This window comes from Cimex lectularius, unplaced genomic scaffold (assembly GCF_000648675.2).
Source record: "Cimex lectularius strain Harlan isolate CLEC.00 unplaced genomic scaffold, Clec_2.1 scaffold313, whole genome shotgun sequence".
NCBI lineage: Eukaryota > Metazoa > Arthropoda > Insecta > Hemiptera > Cimicidae > Cimex > Cimex lectularius.
In genome coordinates this window covers 182,235-201,059 of record NW_019392880.1, presented here as the reverse complement: position 1 = coordinate 201,059, position 18,825 = coordinate 182,235, and the positions used below count along the sequence as shown (strand labels likewise).

The 18,825-nt window shown below is 33.7% G+C and overlaps 1 protein-coding gene across 3 annotated transcripts in view; it reads right to left on the bottom strand.

The window, feature by feature from the left end:
- Positions 1-3,397: 3,397 nt before the first annotated feature.
- The window catches only part of LOC106671712 (neuroglian), a 38,161-nt gene continuing 22,733 nt past the window's right edge, over positions 3,398-18,825 (bottom strand). Inside the window, exons 3-24 of one of the 3 annotated variants that reach the window (XM_014402653.2) lie at positions 18,361-18,476; positions 18,103-18,296; positions 17,904-18,043; positions 17,676-17,837; positions 17,400-17,590; positions 17,031-17,306; positions 14,639-14,816; positions 14,474-14,565; positions 14,127-14,408; positions 13,867-14,054; positions 13,611-13,790; positions 13,306-13,540; positions 13,115-13,233; positions 12,855-13,041; positions 12,504-12,610; positions 9,616-9,779; positions 9,383-9,550; positions 9,156-9,322; positions 6,505-6,715; positions 6,333-6,436; positions 5,992-6,098; positions 3,398-4,500 (exon numbers count right to left, since the gene is read on the bottom strand). In XM_014402653.2, the coding sequence (XP_014258139.1) occupies positions 6,007-6,098; positions 6,333-6,436; positions 6,505-6,715; positions 9,156-9,322; positions 9,383-9,550; positions 9,616-9,779; positions 12,504-12,610; positions 12,855-13,041; positions 13,115-13,233; positions 13,306-13,540; positions 13,611-13,790; positions 13,867-14,054; positions 14,127-14,408; positions 14,474-14,565; positions 14,639-14,816; positions 17,031-17,306; positions 17,400-17,590; positions 17,676-17,837; positions 17,904-18,043; positions 18,103-18,296; positions 18,361-18,476 (3,553 nt within the window). In that variant the 3' untranslated portion in view covers positions 3,398-4,500; positions 5,992-6,006. The remainder of the gene's footprint in view (positions 4,501-5,991; positions 6,099-6,332; positions 6,437-6,504; positions 6,716-9,155; positions 9,323-9,382; positions 9,551-9,615; positions 9,780-12,503; positions 12,611-12,854; positions 13,042-13,114; positions 13,234-13,305; positions 13,541-13,610; positions 13,791-13,866; positions 14,055-14,126; positions 14,409-14,473; positions 14,566-14,638; positions 14,817-17,030; positions 17,307-17,399; positions 17,591-17,675; positions 17,838-17,903; positions 18,044-18,102; positions 18,297-18,360; positions 18,477-18,825) is intronic. The other 2 variants (XM_014402656.2, XM_014402648.2) reach the window with 2 other exon arrangements.

Sequence of the window (18,825 nt, the reverse complement as noted above, 5' to 3'; positions counted from 1 at the left end):
GGCTGATAAATCAGCCTAGGAAAGTTCGATGACTTATTGGCCCTGAAACCTTTTGTGGCATACCAAACTGCCAAAAGCGTGGATCCACCGTGCAATGGATAAAATAAGTCCTCTGTTCAATGTGAATGTAGCCCAGGACAGAATCACAGAAAAAGTTCATTCACAAAGGACCAGAATGATGTATGGATTAGAATGATAGTTGGACTGCTCACTGCAAAGGTATATGTATAGACTCGGAGTGGCGGAAATAAACCTGTGCAGATTGGCAGGAACAAGAAGAGAGGAACTTGTCGTCTGTTGGTGTGAAGGCTTATGATGTAGGCTGAGGCTTCTTCACACAGGAGTCCTTAAAAAAGCTTTGGGATCTGGTGAAGAACTCCTACCTCTTAGTGTTCTTACGGGGGAGGAGGTCAAGTAAAGTACTCTCTCACATAACTAAGCACTTTCTCACCTCTTTGCGCACTCGTCTTGGTATAAAAAGTGCCCAAACCATATACTTGCCTCACATTCTCAAAGGATACATCTAGTTAGTTTCTAGATCTATAATTTTCCTCAAATATTGCCTGCAGTGAGCGAGTTCCTTCACCTTCTTTTTAGAAAGATTTATAAATCTCTTAGCTTGCCTCGTGAGTACTTTCGTCCATTTTGACAGCTCCATCTTTAGCACACTCTCCAGCCTCTAGTGTACTTAGTTGATCCCAATACCCTAAACTCCTTCTTCATTTCACTTTCACACAAAGATCCAAACTTCTGTTTTCAAAATTTCTACTTCCAACTTATCGACAATGATACTTTTTAACCTTTTTGCAAGGAAGAAATCATCCTTAACTGGTCATAATGGCCTAAATGGAAATTTTGGCAACATCTTCCAACATAGAAGATTTCACAGGACCAGAGTGACCTCTGTGGAATTACCACGCAAGCGAATGAAAATCTCAAGTGAAGAGATGGTACCATCGAATGCCTGGTAGAAATCCTGCTAAACTGGAACTGATAATGTTCAGCAGGAGAAGATCGATAGGCAATTTTAAAAACCCAAAATGTCAGGGTATTGAATTAAAATTAAAGGATTCAATCAAATTCCTTGGGATAACGCTAGATAGGAAACTTGATTGGAAAGGCCACATTAAAAATATACATAGGAAAGGCACTATATCCATGGTGCAGTGTAGGAGAATCNTTAACCCCTCGGGTCCTGGTCGCCCGCCCTGTGTAATATATATATATATAACCATCGAATGCCAGATTAAAACCAAAGACGACTATCTACGATCAGTGTCAAAATTAAGAAGATTCAGTCGGTCACAGTAAGGAATGTAAAGTGAACAAACTTTGAAAGTTAAAAAAAAAAAAAATAAAAAAAAAGTAGCCATCTCCTGCACACTCACCAGTAGGTTGATCTTTACCTCCAGGTTAGGATCCCAAACAAGAGAAGTATATTCTAAGTTCTAAGGGCAATGTAAAAGGTGACATGGGAATTGCAAAAGTCAGAAGAAAATTGTGAGATAAAACCCAAGTTCTTCAATGCCTTATTTGTAATATTCGATTTTTTTTTTTTTTGAAAATTTGCAGCAGCAGAGAGCATTTGAACCCTTGGGGGTTTTTATTTTATCCACTTCCTTAATAAGGATGCCATCAAGAGGTAGCAAAATTTGTCCAACTTTGCTATTTTATAAGATTTACTAAATTTTATGCATTTGCATTTTCCTGGGATAACAATGAGAAAATTTTTGGAACACCAGTTGGAAAAAGCGTCTATGTCATGCTGCAGTTTCCAACAATCAGCCAGGCTGGACACTGTTGAGTACAGCTTGAGATCGTCTGTAAGACAATAGAAGGAAGAGATAATTTGATATGAGCCTACCTTTCATAATATCTTGCATCTATGAAAAGAATTATAAAATTTTAAAGCAATACAATTTGATTTCTCTATTCCTGCTATGCGTTTCACTATTTTCCCACATTCAGGAGAAAATATTTATTAATCACAACAACATTATTGCAATTTAAGTAATTTGAAATTTTATCCTAGAATAAGTTTAATGACAGGGAGAAAAAATACTGGAATGCAGGTGGAGCAGGAAAAATAAAACATTTGATTATTAGAATCTTTTATTTTCATTACTATTCATTAGCAGTATAGTTTATTAACCCTTTGACTCTCATACGCAAATATACAAAGAAAACTATATAAATAATTTATCTGTTTACAAAATATCACTTCTGGTTTATAATTGAACAAGTTATATATAAAACTAAATGTTGTTTCAGCAGAGTACTGAAAAAATGGAATGTCTTGAAATTTACACAACCTAAATTTAATACATGTGGGTAGATTTGAAAATAAATGTTTGTACTACCTGATGTCTGAAAAAAAAAATGTATATATAAAAAACATACGTATGATTGCATCAATGCCAACTCGTGTAGTAGGCCTTAATAATCTAATACCTCTTTCCCAATAAAAAAGCTAGTAATTGTCAATAAAATTGATGCCTTAACAATCGAGATCTTATTATTACAAAGTGTAAGAAACAATTTTTTTTTTTTAAGATGTGACATAAAAAATGTAACATTGGCCTATTTAAGTGCATCCTAATCTAATGTGCTTTGAGACAAAATATCGTATAAAAGAAGCAAGACAGGAAATCAATGCCTTATTAGTAAGGCACTTGTGCTTTTACAGACCTGTGACACAATATTTACCCACGTTCGTTTAATAAGCTTAACAATTATATTTGTCTAAAAATAAATTAAAAAATCTTAAAAAAGAAAAAAGAAAAACAGCAATAGATGGAGGGAACCAATTAAAATTAAATGTGTACATTTAACGCTTAATAAGAAAACTGAAAAGATAGTTTTTTCCATGTGACATCTTGACATGAGAGTGAAGACTAAAAACATTTGGCATGCTTGAAAAGACAATATTTAGACAATTAATCGCAATTAAAAAGACAAAATTAAATTTAAACCCTATTAATTGTTTTTTAAAGTACATAATTATTTCCCATAGCTTCGAACAGTTGTCAAAATGTTTACTGCAACCCCCTTGAATTCAGCTTTAAAAACATTAAACATGTACAAAAACACATATACATATATGTATATATAAAAATTAAATATATAGTATATAAAATTAAAAAAGCTTCTAACATTATTAAATAATGCTTAATGATCTATGCTAAAATAAAAATATAACAAAAATATATTATTTATAAAATTTGTAGTCTATCATCAATTAATTATTTACTAATTAATTAACATGTATGATAACACATCTTGAACAAGAAAATATGGCGTTTAAATTAACTGGTACAGGATACATGCAAAGCTTAGCTTGAAACCACAACACAAAGTGCTTTAATTTTTAAATTAATGGGTACTTTAGGTATTTTATAAACAACTGTACAACACCACCTAAATCCTGCACTAATAAATACTTTTGAAATTCAAACAGACTATTTCTAAACACCTTTTGACATAACTTTTTTTTTATCAGTATGGCTTATTCTAATTCTGAACTGGTCCAATCACAACCCTCTCCTAATTATTAAAGTAAATTTCTTGCTTTTTTTTTGTATTTTTTTTAAATATATATATTTTTAAAACAGAATTCTGTTTGGATAAAAATGATAATTTATTAAGTCTTAAATGTGATGTTATAAAATAAAATATATATTTTTTTACTGTATGAAAAATATAATGAAGAAGTTCGTTAAGAATGAATAGTTATACTAGTTAACTTTTTTATTTTAGTGCTTCAAATGATTGAGAATTAAAAAAATTATTATTTCACTAATTCTAGCCATGTGTATATATACATATATAATAAAATGTGTATACATATACATACTTTGTGACAAGTCCACTTATTCACTTAAAGTTCACTTAATTTATTTCTTGTAGATAACTAGCTACATTGTAAGCTAGTTAGCTATTTAATTTTGTTTGCTTGAGAACAACATGAAATTCAAATTATAACTATTCATATAAAAAAATATTTGAGACTTAAATATATGTGACTTTATACCACTAGTTCTGAAAATCCAATATGTTGAGATTCTGAATCACTTTTAATTTAATAGGCCTTAAGTTTTTTTTTAATTTTTCAGATCTATATACATTTGTTTTTCCAATTAATAAACCACAAGGCCTGAATTTGTGAAGTAAAATGTTATCAATCAATTTGTTTGGTAATAGAAAATAAAAAAAAGAACTTAACATTTATCAACTTTTTTTTCTTTGTGGCAGTACAAATGTGAGAGTGCACAAATCGTAAGTAGGAAGCTCTGCTAAAGCACTGCACTCTATTTGAAAGACATAAACAACAAGAATTGACGCCTAATGCACTGAGTAGTACACAGTTTTTTTTTTGTATGCAAAAGCAATATATTCACACATATGTAGCAACAGAAGATAGTGTAGGTTGTTCATCTGACTTCTTTTTTTCATTTCCAGGGCCATATTGACCAATAAATGATCCATCCTCAGTAAATTTTCCTAAACAAGAAAGAATAATTTTAGTTTTTTGTCATAAAGCACAAGTACGAGGCATCAAAATAAATGGAATAATATTAATATTCTTATTTTATCTTAAGGCAGAATCACTTAAATTCATGCATCTCTAGGAGAATTAAACATCTGTAATTCATGCATCACACTTTTGAGTTTGTTTTAATTATAAATTTAATACAGTCAGCCTAACTTAAGATTGTGATTAAGTCATTTAATTAACTTACACTTTTTTTAAAAATCAATTGCTTTCTGTACAAGTTGTTTTGATCTAATTTTGCTGTAATGAGGGAAAACATTGGTGTCAAACATTTTTGCTAAATTCACTGGCTACAGTTCTAGTCAGACTGTTTACAACATGCTTTCATAGAACACAACAACACTAACAAACTGTGTAGTAAGCCTGTTCCATTTAAAAAATAAATAAATAAATAAATAAAAGAAAATAAAAATACAACATGAATCAAAAACTAGGAGGAAAAATCACTGGCATTGAGAAGATAAGCTGGTTCTATACAGTGAAACCCCTCTAATGAGCATGTGAGAGAAATGAGAGAGAGAGAGAGAGAGGAGAGAGAGATGTGGGGGAAAGAGAGTAAGAGAGATTGAGAAGCGGAGGAGAGAAGAAAAAAAGAGAGAGCAAAAGAGGCGGGGGAGAAAGGGAGATAGAGTGAGAGAGAGGCGAGGGAAAGGAGAGAGAGAGAGGGAGANGAGAGAGAGAGAGAGAGAGAGAGAGAGAGAGAGAGAATATGTGAGTGAGTTAGAGAGAGTATGTGGGAGGAGTCAGTGAGAGAGTGAGTAAATGAGAGGGAGTAGGAGAATGAGAAGAGGATATGTAAGGAGGGACGGAACTTCTGCAAAAGGAAAAAAGTAACGCTTAGAAAAGTATGCAAAATCTCCATAACAGCCGTGTCGAAACCGAAATTTAAATAAAACTGTGTTTATTATTTCTCAGTAAAGGATTACATGCCATACCTGGCCCAACCTTCCTAAAATGTTTTTGACTTTTTTTTTTTTTTTAACGATCGTAACAAATATTTTTTCATATGGTCATTTAATATATTTTTAATGTTTAATATTTTTATGTCTGTTCTAGATGTGTGAATTACGCTGATGGGGAATGACAGCAGTGTACATGAACAGTATGGAGGGGGTCCGTTATAGAGAGGGTTTAAAATGTATAGAAATCCTATCTTTTTTGCCGGTAATGCAAAAATTCTTAGTCTGTTTCAGTGTATTTATATTTTCCAGAGAAACTTCATAATGTAGGACATCCAAAATGTTAACATTCCGACAAGTTTTAACTTCTAAAGACTTTGAGAATAAGCTGCTTATTTATTTTTTAATTGGGTTTTTTCAATTACAAGGAGAAAAGTTGTGTTAATTAACCATTCAATTGATAACGTTTTTAAAACAAGCAGATATCAATGTTGAAGATTTGTATTAGAGATAATGCACATAATTTTTTTTCTTACTAACCATTGCTTACTTAGTCTAGACTAAAGTGGCAAAGCCACCCGATGCAGTCTCCCCTTGGCGCTTTTTTCCATACTGTCCAATGAATGATCCATCTTCGTTCATACCTTCTAAACAATCATGCAAACAACACTTAATTTACACATTTACATGCAAAAACAAAAATAAAAACAAATCATAATAAAAAAGAAAAAAATCACTCTTTAAAAAATTCCACATTGTATTTATTGGCTACACATTCACAATAAATCTAGTGCTTAAATAATCGAGCCAAAATAAAAAATAAACATAAAATTGTTTATAAATTCAATTTTATTGTTTAAAGTGAGAATTAAATCAATTACCGGTATCTCCTTCACCATACTCTGCCATAGAATCAGTGTCACTTTCAGGCGCACCCTTTGGATCACTACCTAAGGAACTTCTTCCATGAGATTTGCTATCTAACCTATATTCATAACATAAGTATGACTTTAGCAAACCGTAATTATTAAATTAAAATATTACAATACTGACGGTTGTGAATATTCGTGGAATCCTGCGTCTTCTGGGTAATCGTGTCGACCATGGGCTGCTTCTCTTTCGTGCACAACGTATTTTCCCCCTCGGTTCCTCTTTATTATACACACAAGAATGAGAACTATTAAAAGGAACGCTATGGCAAGTAACATTCCAATAAACCATCCAGCCGTAGCGACATTTTCTTTGGGTTGAATAATGGGACCTTCTGTAAATTGGAAAATAAAGTAAATTACCTCACCGATGCGTATTACTTGACCTGATCAAATAATAATAATAATAATAATGTGGCAGGTTTCTTAGTGACCTGTTATTTCATAATTTGTTGAAATCTTGAGGAGCAGTCAAGAATGAGGTAGTACAGAAAAACACCTTTTTCATTTTTTTGCTGACCTTTATTTGGGTCATCTTCAGAGTATAAAAGGTGGTGCTATTCTTGTGGTGTCATATTGGTTTTCTGTCAAAGTGTTGTGAAGTACACAGTCATATATTTAAAGGACTACTCTAAGTACCCAGCTTGGAATGCTAACAAGCTGTTTCGCGCTGACGTCAGGGATGCCCTCAGACTATTATCTGATCGGTCAGAGAGGGAAAGGTTGGATTTGCCCTTTATGACCCAATAGGCAATGTTAATAAGAGATTTTCTCTCCCCACAAATTGTTCGATTTTCTCGGCAGAGTCAATGGCAGTACTCATAGCACTAGAGTATATCCAGAGTATGAATGTTTTGAAAGCCGCGATCTTAACAGACTCAAAAAGCGCCATACCACATCTGGGCAATGTAAATGCTAACAGTAAGATTGACCACATAACGGTACATATACTGTTAAAATACAAAGATCTGGTTACCAGTGGTAAAGATGTCATTCTGTGCTGGGTTAAAGACATTCTGGCATTTGTGAGAACGATTTGGTAGATTTGTTTGCTAAACAGGCGGCAGCAAATGGATATCTTTGTGCGGCTGTCTGCCTGGCAGGAATACCACACTGGTTCAACAGGAGGATCTGTACACAGGTCAAGGTTCCCCGTGGTACTAAAGGCACCTTGGTTTAAAGATTATAGGGCTACTCGACATTATTATTCTACCATCACACGTATAAGAACAAATCACGGCTTATGGGGCGCGCATCTCAATAGAATAGGACTGAGAGAATCCCCAAATTGCACGACTTGTGATTGCAGGGAAGATCTGAACCATATAATACTAGAGTGCCCGGAGTACGAGGGAAGAAGAAAAGGTTTTATTGAAGATATTCATGCGTTGGAAGGTAGAAAGACCGTATTGTTGGGAGTCCCTGGTTACGACGAATAGGAAGGAAATCCACGATCTGCTCTATCAATTTCTAAAAGAATGTAACATCGAGGTGTGAGAACTGAGAAATTAGTAAGAATCTGTAGTTAGGAGCGTGGTTGTTACGGTGGTATGGCTGGTTCTCGGCGGGTTTGTACAGCGGGGTGGTTGGAGGGGGAGCAGGGTGTATTAGCCCCAGGTACCTCGTGAACGTACCCTTGCCACTCATGCTGGTTATGTTAGCTAATTTGAGAAGTCATGGGTAATATGATAACATAAAAAAAAAAGTACACAGTCAATATGACACCACAAGAATAGCATCACACTTTATGCCCTGAAGATAACTTGAATCAAGGTCGAAACATGGCAGATTTTTTTCCTAGACAATCTCATTCTTGACCACTCCTCACAAGTTTAACAAATTATTAATAACAATAATAATAATGTGAGAAGTATAGGGGCCTACAAACAGCTGAGGTCACCACACGCCCTCTGCGTGTTTTTACTTATTTTTCTGGTCTTTCAGCCGTATTTTTTAGCCTGCAACCGTTTGAGCATATCGATCTGGTTACTGACTCTCTGCTTTTATACATTTACTATGTCAATATCCTATATTGCTAGCCTCTTGTTTGTACCTCAGGTTGTTAACTACAGAATAGCTGAACAGACAATACGTATTCATATATCTCCACAAACACAGATGTCTGGTCACATTCATTTTCTTAGAGTACTTGACATTCCTCGGGGCGAGTTAAACAACCCCTTCCTTTCACACTACTAAATAACATTCGTTCAAATAAATTAACATAAACACAACACAGACACTACATGCATTTAAAGACCTGAGGTACCGGAACAGCAACCTGTGCCTGGCACCTACAAGGTCGTTTTCTGGTCAGAAGGTGCCTGTGAGTTTTTCTTGTATGACCTATGCATGCGCCATCCTTGTCAGTATGGCCTAACAAATTATATTTTACCCATCAAAGAATGTAGCACCTTTTTTCGTAAATATTGTTTTTCAATGCAAGCATTCATAATCAAAATTACCTTAACTTTTTCTATATAAAAATTTTAAATAAAAAAAGTGATTTCCTTCTACACATAATTCAACAATGTGTACATTTGCATGATTAATTCTCATAGAGAGAAGATAACCATTCCAGTTTTCGTATTCTTGCCAATTTTGTCTGCCAGATGCATTTCAGCTGTTCAGACAGACAGAATAATAAGACTAGAAAGATGAGAATAGAGAAAAGGATTATCACCTGGCAAAATTCAACACAAAAAGGAAGAACCCCCCCCCCAAAAAAAAATAAACTAAAAATAATTTTGTTTAAATTGTATGACATTGTCTTACCGACACTATACATTTCTACTTCTTCAGCATCTGATTCTGCGACATATTCCCCGTCGACCGATACTACTCTGAAGTCGTACGTTTCCGACGGTTGCAAACCCCTGATGATTACATAATCTTCATCCATGGTGTCAGGTGTTTTTTGGTATTGGGTATCACCCTTCAGCCTGATAAGAAAATAATTTATAAATCATCAAATATTGCATTTGTGAAGTGAATATAATTACTTGTAGTTGACGAAAAAGTGAGAACCAGGTTTACTTCCTTCAATGTTAGGAAGCCATTGAACTTTCACTTTTGCATAGCCGTTTTCAGATGGCAATCTAGACCATTTAAATTTAGGTTTATCCGGAGGTGCAGTTTGAGAACCTCTAGTCCTCTGTTCAATGTAATATCTAATACAATGAGAGCATTAATTTATTGTTCATACAAATGTATAATTCAAATATTGCAGGCTTACCCTTCTCCTTCACCAGCAGCAGTAGTGGCTTTAACATGAATTCGATATTTTGTGGCTGGTTCTAAGCCTGCTAATTTCACTCTTGTTTGTTTCGGGTCTGAAATAGAAGGTTCTCTTTCTCGAAGCGGACCCACTTTTGTCCCTTTCACATTTTGGTAGTATACCTGGCAAAAGAAGTTTATAAATAGTTTTCACATGGTAGAATAAACAATTATAGTCAAAGATCTTTAAGAAGTAGTTTAAAAAAAAGAAAAACTTGGACATAATCACACAGTAAACTTACGAGTAAAGAACCTCCACTAAAACTGACAAGCACAGGGTAAAACTCGTGGGAGTGATAGAACTACCAGACACTGACTACAAGTGGGTATATTCAACAATGATACTTGTACATTATGCCACGAGAAGAATGGAGACGTGTTATATTAACATTTAACAGGGACAATGCATATCTGTCCCACTACATCAATGAGAACCTCACTTGACCTTCCTTACCTATTACAAAAGGTGGTTTTTGAGAGTGCCAACAGACTCCTGAGGTACAATGAAATAAAGCCAGATATTAGGAAGAGCTACCATAAAATTCTAGAAGGAATTAAAACAATGAAATGGCTATAATGGTACATGACAAAAAGAGAGAAAAACTCAACTTTGAGTACCTAACCTTTTAGGTACATTTTAGCAAGAAAGGTAACCACGAGTTTTAGGAGGGGCCCTAATACGGTACAGATGGATCGAAGATGGAACATGGAGTTGATGTGGGGGTAAAAGAGCCTAACTGTACCTTAGCAAATCACCTTGGACTAATCCCCTTTCCCAAACTGAGGTACATGCAATACAACTCTGTACACAGGAGTGAATAAAGACAAATATGGAAGTTGCACAGATTTATGTACTCTCAGACAGTTAGGTAGCTATAAAGGCACTAAATGTGAATGCTTTCAATTCCAAACTTGTCTGGGAGTGCCTAAATTGCCTAACGGCTCTAGGAAAACAACAAGATTATACCTTATTACCTTAACCCATGTGCCTGGCGTGTCCTTCAGGACACGTAGTGCTTAGATTTATTTACAGACCATTTCCAATAGAAGAGGACATGCCGTGCTTAGATTTATTTACAGACCATTTCCAATAGAAGTCGAGCGGGGTGGTTTGGCCAAACTAGCATCTCTTATTCTTGGAACATGTCTCTACTTATTCCGATACATTTCCCCTTTCTTTTCTTTGCATAGTGCCTTTTTCTTCTAAACTAAAATCACTTCATTTTTCACAATGGATATCGATATAGAGTAAGTTTACGTTTTCTATTTTTTTAATCCTTTTGCATATTATCTAAAGAATGTCCATTCTACCTGTTTTAATTTAATGCAATAATTATATTCAATTTTCTTTTCTATTTACAAACTTTAAAAGTTAGTGTGTCTGTCAGGACACGCTAAGCACTAAAGCAGTTGGATCTTGTTTTTATTTATTTAGATCACAGATCAAATTCAAACTACATTAGATACATTTAATAGCTTTCACCCACGCCTACAATTTACACATGAAATCGAAAACAACAAAAAAATACCATTTTTAGATACATTCGTAATAAAACAACCAGATGGGACATTAATCACAGATTGGTATCATAAACCAAGAAATACAGATCGCTACCTCAACTTTACATCTCACCATCCCCTTCATACAATAATAAACACGGCCAAAGGGTTACTTCACAGAATGATTACCTTAAGCCATGAATCCTTTCACCACAAAAACATAAAGATATACAAACAGATCCTCCATAACGATCTCTACCCTAAACACATAATTAACAGAATAATCAACAACTACAACTCAACACTAACACCATCCACTAGTACTAATAATACTACATCAAATATATCAAATAGAAACAAACCAACATACATTTCCATGCCATTCATTCACGGCCTATCGCATAAATAAACACATTTCTCTCGTCCGATAACTTCAAAATAGCTTTCAAAAATTATAAAACGACTCAAACGCTTTTTTCCAAAATTAAAGTTTCCAACCCAATAACAAATAAATCTGACGTAATCTACAAAATCATTTTTTAACTGTCCGGCAACTTACGTCGTCTTACATCCCAATATCTGGATAAGAGAGTAAAGTAACATATCTATGATTGCAAAAAACCCAAGCAAAAAAATTGAATATATAAAATATATTTTGCATTGTATAAATTCACTTTTCCACTCCAAAATGTAATTGTAATATGAAAAACAATGTTTGTAAATCCCAGGCCCTGAAGATGATCTCAATAAAGATCGAAACGTTGGCATGATAAAGAAAATGTTTTTCTGAAACCTACATCACACTAGACCGCATCTCACGATTTCTAAATAAATATTTATTTATTTTTTTACTTAGTTAATTTGATTTCAGTTTTATAATAGGTTTTTATGAAATATTTCACTTCCTAGCGTATTTACAATTGTTTATAAATTATTTTAGACACTTGCAATCCTTACTTGGACCTAATTTGTCAGTACAAGAAGCCCTCAACATATTGTTTTTTGAGGAAAATAATGGAGTAGATAGACCTACATTGCTCCTCCTGATCCAGATATTTTAACTGATGAATATTCAGGAAATGAAGGTCATCTGGTCAACCTAAGCAGCCTAACCTTAAACTCTTGGGGGAAGGATCGAATCGACTGCACTAATCTAAGGAAATAGGAAAGTACTATAAGCCAGAAAGCTTCTGATGAACAGCCATTTGTTTAAACCCAGATGTTCATCCTTACAAAAAGCTCATTAAAAATTTAAAATTCTTATAAGTTTGTTCGATAAATTGATCTAACTGAATAAAAATAGGTACATAGAAATTGTTTGGATCAAGCTCAAAATATATTATCTACCTTGTATCCTGTAAGTACACCATTTGTCTGTTCAGGCTTTTTCCAGATGAGAAGCAAAGCAGAAGAACCCATTGGTATAGCCTCGACAAACTGGACCGTTCCTGGAACTATAATCAACTACATTAAACATGCTTCTAAAAACATCTTACAGTTTACAAAATACATTTTCTTTATAAACAACAAATAAACTATCGTGATAGAAGAAGATAGTAAATGAAATGTAATGCATGTTGTCATAATGGTGATTGAAGACAACACTTATAAATTGATAAGGAATTGTAGTAAGAAAAATAGGGAAAAAGGTAGAAAATTTGAATAAAAAAGATCGCATTTTTAATAAGTAAAACTTGCCTCCTTCCGGTGTGTTGACAACAATTGTTTCACTTGGTGGTCCATTGTATCTTGAATTATAAACAAGCACCCTTGCAAAATTTTTCGAATTTGGTACAAATTTATTTACAATAGCTCTGTTAACATGTCCTTCGATAAAATGTTCCCTTAAATTAGCCTCTCCTTCTTTTTCAGTCCATGTTTGAATCTATTTTATAAGGGGAAAAAGTTGAAATTTTGTAAAAAAACAGATAAACCGAAAACTGTAAAGTTGAAGCTACCTTGTATCCTTTAAAGTGGCCTTGTACTGAATTTGGATCGACGTGATTCCAACTCAACACTGCATCTGTGCTCGATGTCACATTGATAACTGTGAAATTTCCAGGCGCCTCGAGTGGTACTGTAAAAAGAAACAATTTTTTTGAACATTTATGCAACTGGAAGAAAAATGAAAGAAAAAAAAAATCCATACCATCTTCTCCTGAGTACCCTGTTACCAGCCTCGGAGATGTATTAGATTCTCCTTTCTCATTTATCGCTATCACTTTTATAAGATACGGATGGAAAGTCGGAAGATTAGGGACGAGAAGTGAATTTTGTTCCCAATCTAATACTTCTTGAGATATCCATTCCTCGCTTGTATTTTCTTTCTTCCAGGAAACCCTGTACTGGAATCTGGGAGCGTTGTGTTCAATCTGTGGCATTGCCTGAAAGACAGAACAAAATAAAGATGCGTCATAGTTGGGTAATAAATCCTACAAATAAGAATTAACTTACTGTCCAAGTAATAACCATATTATTAGGTTCAGTTCCTTTTCCTTCTACGTTATCTGGATTTTTATAGGGCACATCGGGTTCTGTTGTACAAACTTGGGAATGCGAGGAAGGTAAGGAAGCTCCGATTTTATTCACTGCTAAAACTCTAAACGTGTAATTAGCCCAAGGACTCATTATAACCTAAAAACATGTTTATTTTAAAACTAAAAATTAATTTACCAACGACATAAAATTATTTTTTAAAAATAACTAATACTTTGTATGTTTTATCTGTTGATGGAACATTTTCGTAAGCCTTTTCCCATACGTCTGGGGTGAATGTTGTATTGTATTCGATAATATATCGTAAAATTGGAGATCGATTATCGCCCATCGGCTTCCACTCGATATTTGCTTCCATTTTATTACACCTGATACCCACAAGATCGGGAGAATTGGGAACATCTATTAAAAATAAAATACAGGCTTAAACAAAAGTTCACAGAATAAAATTATCATTAAACACCCTAAACTGACCTTGTACTGTTAATGTTGCATGAGCTCTAACTTCATCTAGCGATGTGGATGCAACACATGTATACACTCCTGAATCCAATTCATTTGTTTTAGTAATCGTCAAAGAAAAATCGTTGGATTTAACAAATCTCGGTTCAGCTTCAAAATCTATCAGTTGATTGCTATTCAGCCAATTTATAGTGAGGTTTAACGAACTGTCTGAAACAGCACTACAACGGAAGGTCGCTGTAGAGCCAGCTGCAACTTCGAAGTCAGTCGGTTCATCGGTTATACGAGTATGTTCTAAAAGCAACAATTTTGACAATGAAGTTTAATCCGTTTATTAAATACTGGCGTTGTAAAATCACCTCTGACTACTAAGCTAGCTTTCTTTTCGGCCGTTCCAAATTTATTTGTGGCAAAACATGTATAATCACCGGCATCTAAAAAGTTGACTTCCCTGTATGTCAGAAACAGACAATATATTAAACATTTTATGATTAAATATAGTGAAAATAATAAATCGGGCATACTTGATTAATAAATCTCCTTCGCTTAAAATATTAAATCGACCACCAGTCAGTTCTGATCCTTGTCTTACCCATTTTACTTCAGGTTTAGGGGCACCAAATACTCTGCACGTAAGTGTTACTGGTTTTCCATTTACTACTTCCATGTCAGCGGGAGATTCCAATATCTCAGGAGCAAGAGCTGGAGAAAATTAAATACAACTTTCTTTATTATTATTATTATTTTAAAGCCAGTATAGTTATATAACTATATTAAAAACTAAGTAACCTACTATATTACAATATATATACATGTCAACCCTCAGGGTGTCAGTGTTTTTGAAATAAAAGCCCATTTGTAAGTGTGTAGGGTATGAAACCAGCAGCCCTTCATTTGGACCTGGGACAAGCCCCAGCATTTATTTATTTATTTTATGTAGATGCATTTATTTATTTTATTTTATTTTTGATATTTTTGACAAGTTCATTATGGGCATCATTCTGGAATGACGCAATAGACCCTTTCCCACATCAGAACGTCATTCCAGAACGACATTCCTTTTCTAGAAAACCTCAGCATTTTAAAGGTTGTTGTATGTAGGGTGTTAGAACTAATTTTTGAATTGAGTTGATTTGGTATCACTTTGTCAAATTTAAATTGAGCCTCGGTGTGCTGGTGTTCCATAGAAGAAACTTATTTTCGAAGGGGTTGGTATCAAATTCAGGGTCTCTGAGACCCGATCTCACCGGACCTTCCTTTCATTGAGGAGTGCTTTCATTGCAGCTACTGCTCCCCTTTTATACATTAGAAAAATCCAGAGGTGATGGTGGGAATTGAACTCACAATTGCAGGATCTACTAGTGGAGAGTCTGGCGCTTTAACCATTTGGCTACCGCAGTCCTCTCTTGTCAAAAGTACTGTGAAGACCATTTTTCAATTGGACCTTTTTAATTTTTTTTTTAAAATGCGATTTTTGAAAAAATAAAATAAAACAATTGTAAAACTATTTTTATCGCTGGTTTGCCAAAACTTATCTTCCCCCTTACAGACATCATTCCAGAAAAATTTAAAAAGACAATTTTTTTTAGCAAAATGTTAAGGGTAATTTATGAGCCTAAATAGATTTCAAAACTAAAAAAAAAATTGTTTGTATTTCAGGAGGTCTTTACAAATCGACGCCATAACTAACTTATTAAAAGGCTAAAGCGGGGAACACACCCAACGCAATGCTACGCAATGTGACCCGACACCTTGTCTCGTTTTAGTAGGGTGTGCACATCTATGCGACATCAATTGCACGCCACGTACAGTCACACAGCGTTTATCACAATCGCAATGCCTCTTTTGTTCTTAATGCCTTATTTTGAGCAAAATCATGTAATAAATTGTTAATTAAATTTAATTGTTTTAAATAAAGTTATTCCGGTGTTTTGATAAATTTTCTGCCAAACCATCATAATTAAATTTATATAAAAACTCACAAATTTTTGATCTCGTTTAATTTGGTTTACATTAAAATAAGCATGTTGTAATTAATGTTACGACAAAATTACATATACATAGTTTAAAATAAACTACAAAAATATAAGTGTCCAGATCTGACGCTACTCGACGAAAATTGTGTAATTTTATGAGCAAAACCATACAATAAATTGTTAGTTAAATTTTTATGAGCTTAAATTTGTTATGTCAGATAAGGTATTCCACTGATAGATGTGCTGCCTAAACATCATAATTACATAATTAACAACATGAAATAAATTGTTAGTTAAATTTTATGAGCAAAACCATGTAATAAAATTAAATTAAAGTTAATTAATTAAGTTAAATTCATTCTATCAATTAATGGTATTCCGGTGTTTTGATCAATTTTCTGCCAAACCATTAAAATTAATTTTTAAAAATAAAAACTCATGAACTTTTGACCTCATTTAATTTGGCTTATGTTAAAATAAGTATGTAGTAATTAATATAATGACAATAATACATATAGTTTGAATAATGAGTGTCCGGTTCTTTTGTCTTTGACTGTACTCGATGCTACACGACGAAAATCTGGACAATAGGGAACTTGGTTGCATCGCATGTGCACAGGGGTCATACAATCTTATGGAAAATTGGACATTGGATTTGCATCGGGTAGCGTCGCATAGCGTTGCGTCGGATAAGTGTGTTCCCTGCTCAAACAACTATGCGCTCATAAATATTTTGTTTTATGACATTTTTCTCATATCTTTTAGTTTAAATATTGCTTAAAGTAATTTATTTGTTTATAAAAAAAAAAATCTTTTCTCTAGACAGAGCAAAGAATCAGGATGTAATTTATAAGCTAGAAAGTTTGTAACTTTGCCATTCAAACCTTAACATTTTGCTGCAGTTAAAATGTTAACATTAAAAAAAAAATTGAATGAATACCTAGTACATTGATGTAAACATCCTTGTATACATATCCAATGCTGTTGGTGGCGTTACAACCATAATTCCCTGTGTCTTTCTTATTCAGTCTTTCAATTTTTATTGAATTTTGTGTGACTGATCTCCTTGGATTTGGTTGTGCTTGAACGATCGGTAAACCATTATGAATCCATTTTATTTCGGGTTCCGGATCTCCTGAAGCTTCACATCTTATCTCAACAGTTTCATCCTCTGCAGCATTGACTATTTCTGGTTCTACGGTGAAGTAAGGTGCAGCTGAAATAAATTCCATGAACTGATTAAATGTGCGCTGCCAATTATTTTTTTATTTTTTGGTCAATTACTTATGTACAATAATTGTTTAATTACCCAATACTCGCAGATTGATGCTGTAGGATTTTGCAGGGCCAACACCATTGCTCGCTTCACACATGTAGGCTCCTTCGTCTTCCTTTTCAACATGTTTTATAACTAAACTTTTACCAAAATTGCCTTGTGTTAGTCTTTCAGATAATGCTACAGGATCGCCATTCTTGAACCATAAAATATTTGGTAAAGGCCTACAATGTCAAAGCACGATTTAAAAAAAATAAATAAATAAAATAAAATAAATCACTCATTTTACAAACTATTAATTTTACTTACGTTCCGCCAAATATACAATAAAGTTCCACTTTAGATCCTCTTATAGCGACTTCATTTTTTCTTGTAACATATTGTTGAATAGGTTCGTGCATAAATTTTCCAGGTTTTGCGGAACTGAATTCCACTTTTAACAGAACACGGTTGCCAAGTTTATATTCGTTTCTGTTATTAATTAAAACAAAATAATAAAGGAAATGCAATCTCAAAATTATATTATGTAATGCATACCTGTATAACGATGTTGCTGCGCATGCATATGCAAAATCCTCGCTCGCATCCGTACGAGTTACATTTGTAAACCACAGGTTGCCTTCTGGGTCTACAGTCATTCTTGAATTGTTTATACTTTTTATACCACCATCGCTAGTCTAGAAAATTACATTCATGATTTGTATGAATACAAATTATTTATTGTAAATGTACAAACCTGTAAAAGCCAATACACATTAGGTTTTGGCCAACCATCTGGCGGTTGGCATGTTAATTTGAAAGGATCCCCTTCAACCGCAACTGCCGTTAGTTCTCCTTGGTCTTTAAAGGAGTTTAACTCGGCTTTTCGTACAAAAACGGAATTCGATGTTGCAGTCCCCCAGTCATTTGTGGCAAAACATTGATATTGACCTGTGTGAAATTTAACCATAAAATAAATATAACAAAAGTTAATCATTTTATTTTCAAAACGTACCTAGATCTTCATCTCTTGGGGAACTTATAACTAATGTTCCTCGTCCGGGTTGCTGTGATATTCTATCATCGTATGATTGCCAGTCGAAATTTTTTCCATTCTTAACCCAACGATACCTGGATAGTAAGGTAATTAATTAGAGAATTTAATTTTAAAAATTACTTCAGCTTGTTCATATTAAAAAAAAAAAGAAGACAAATGAATGATAGATTGTATTTTGTTGTCAAAATATTTCCTTCATTAATTCTGAAATTTACAAAGAGGTTGATTTAAATATTATTTTTCATATCGGAGCTATTTCTCCTCGTTTGATTATTTTGCCTGCGAAATCGGGAATGAGTGTAAGGATTAATAGGTTTTACAATCGATACGCTAAATATTTGATTTTTATTAACTAATTAAGGGTTAACTAATTAAGGGGTTAGTTAAGAAGTTGATTTCAATATTATTTTTCATATTGGAGCT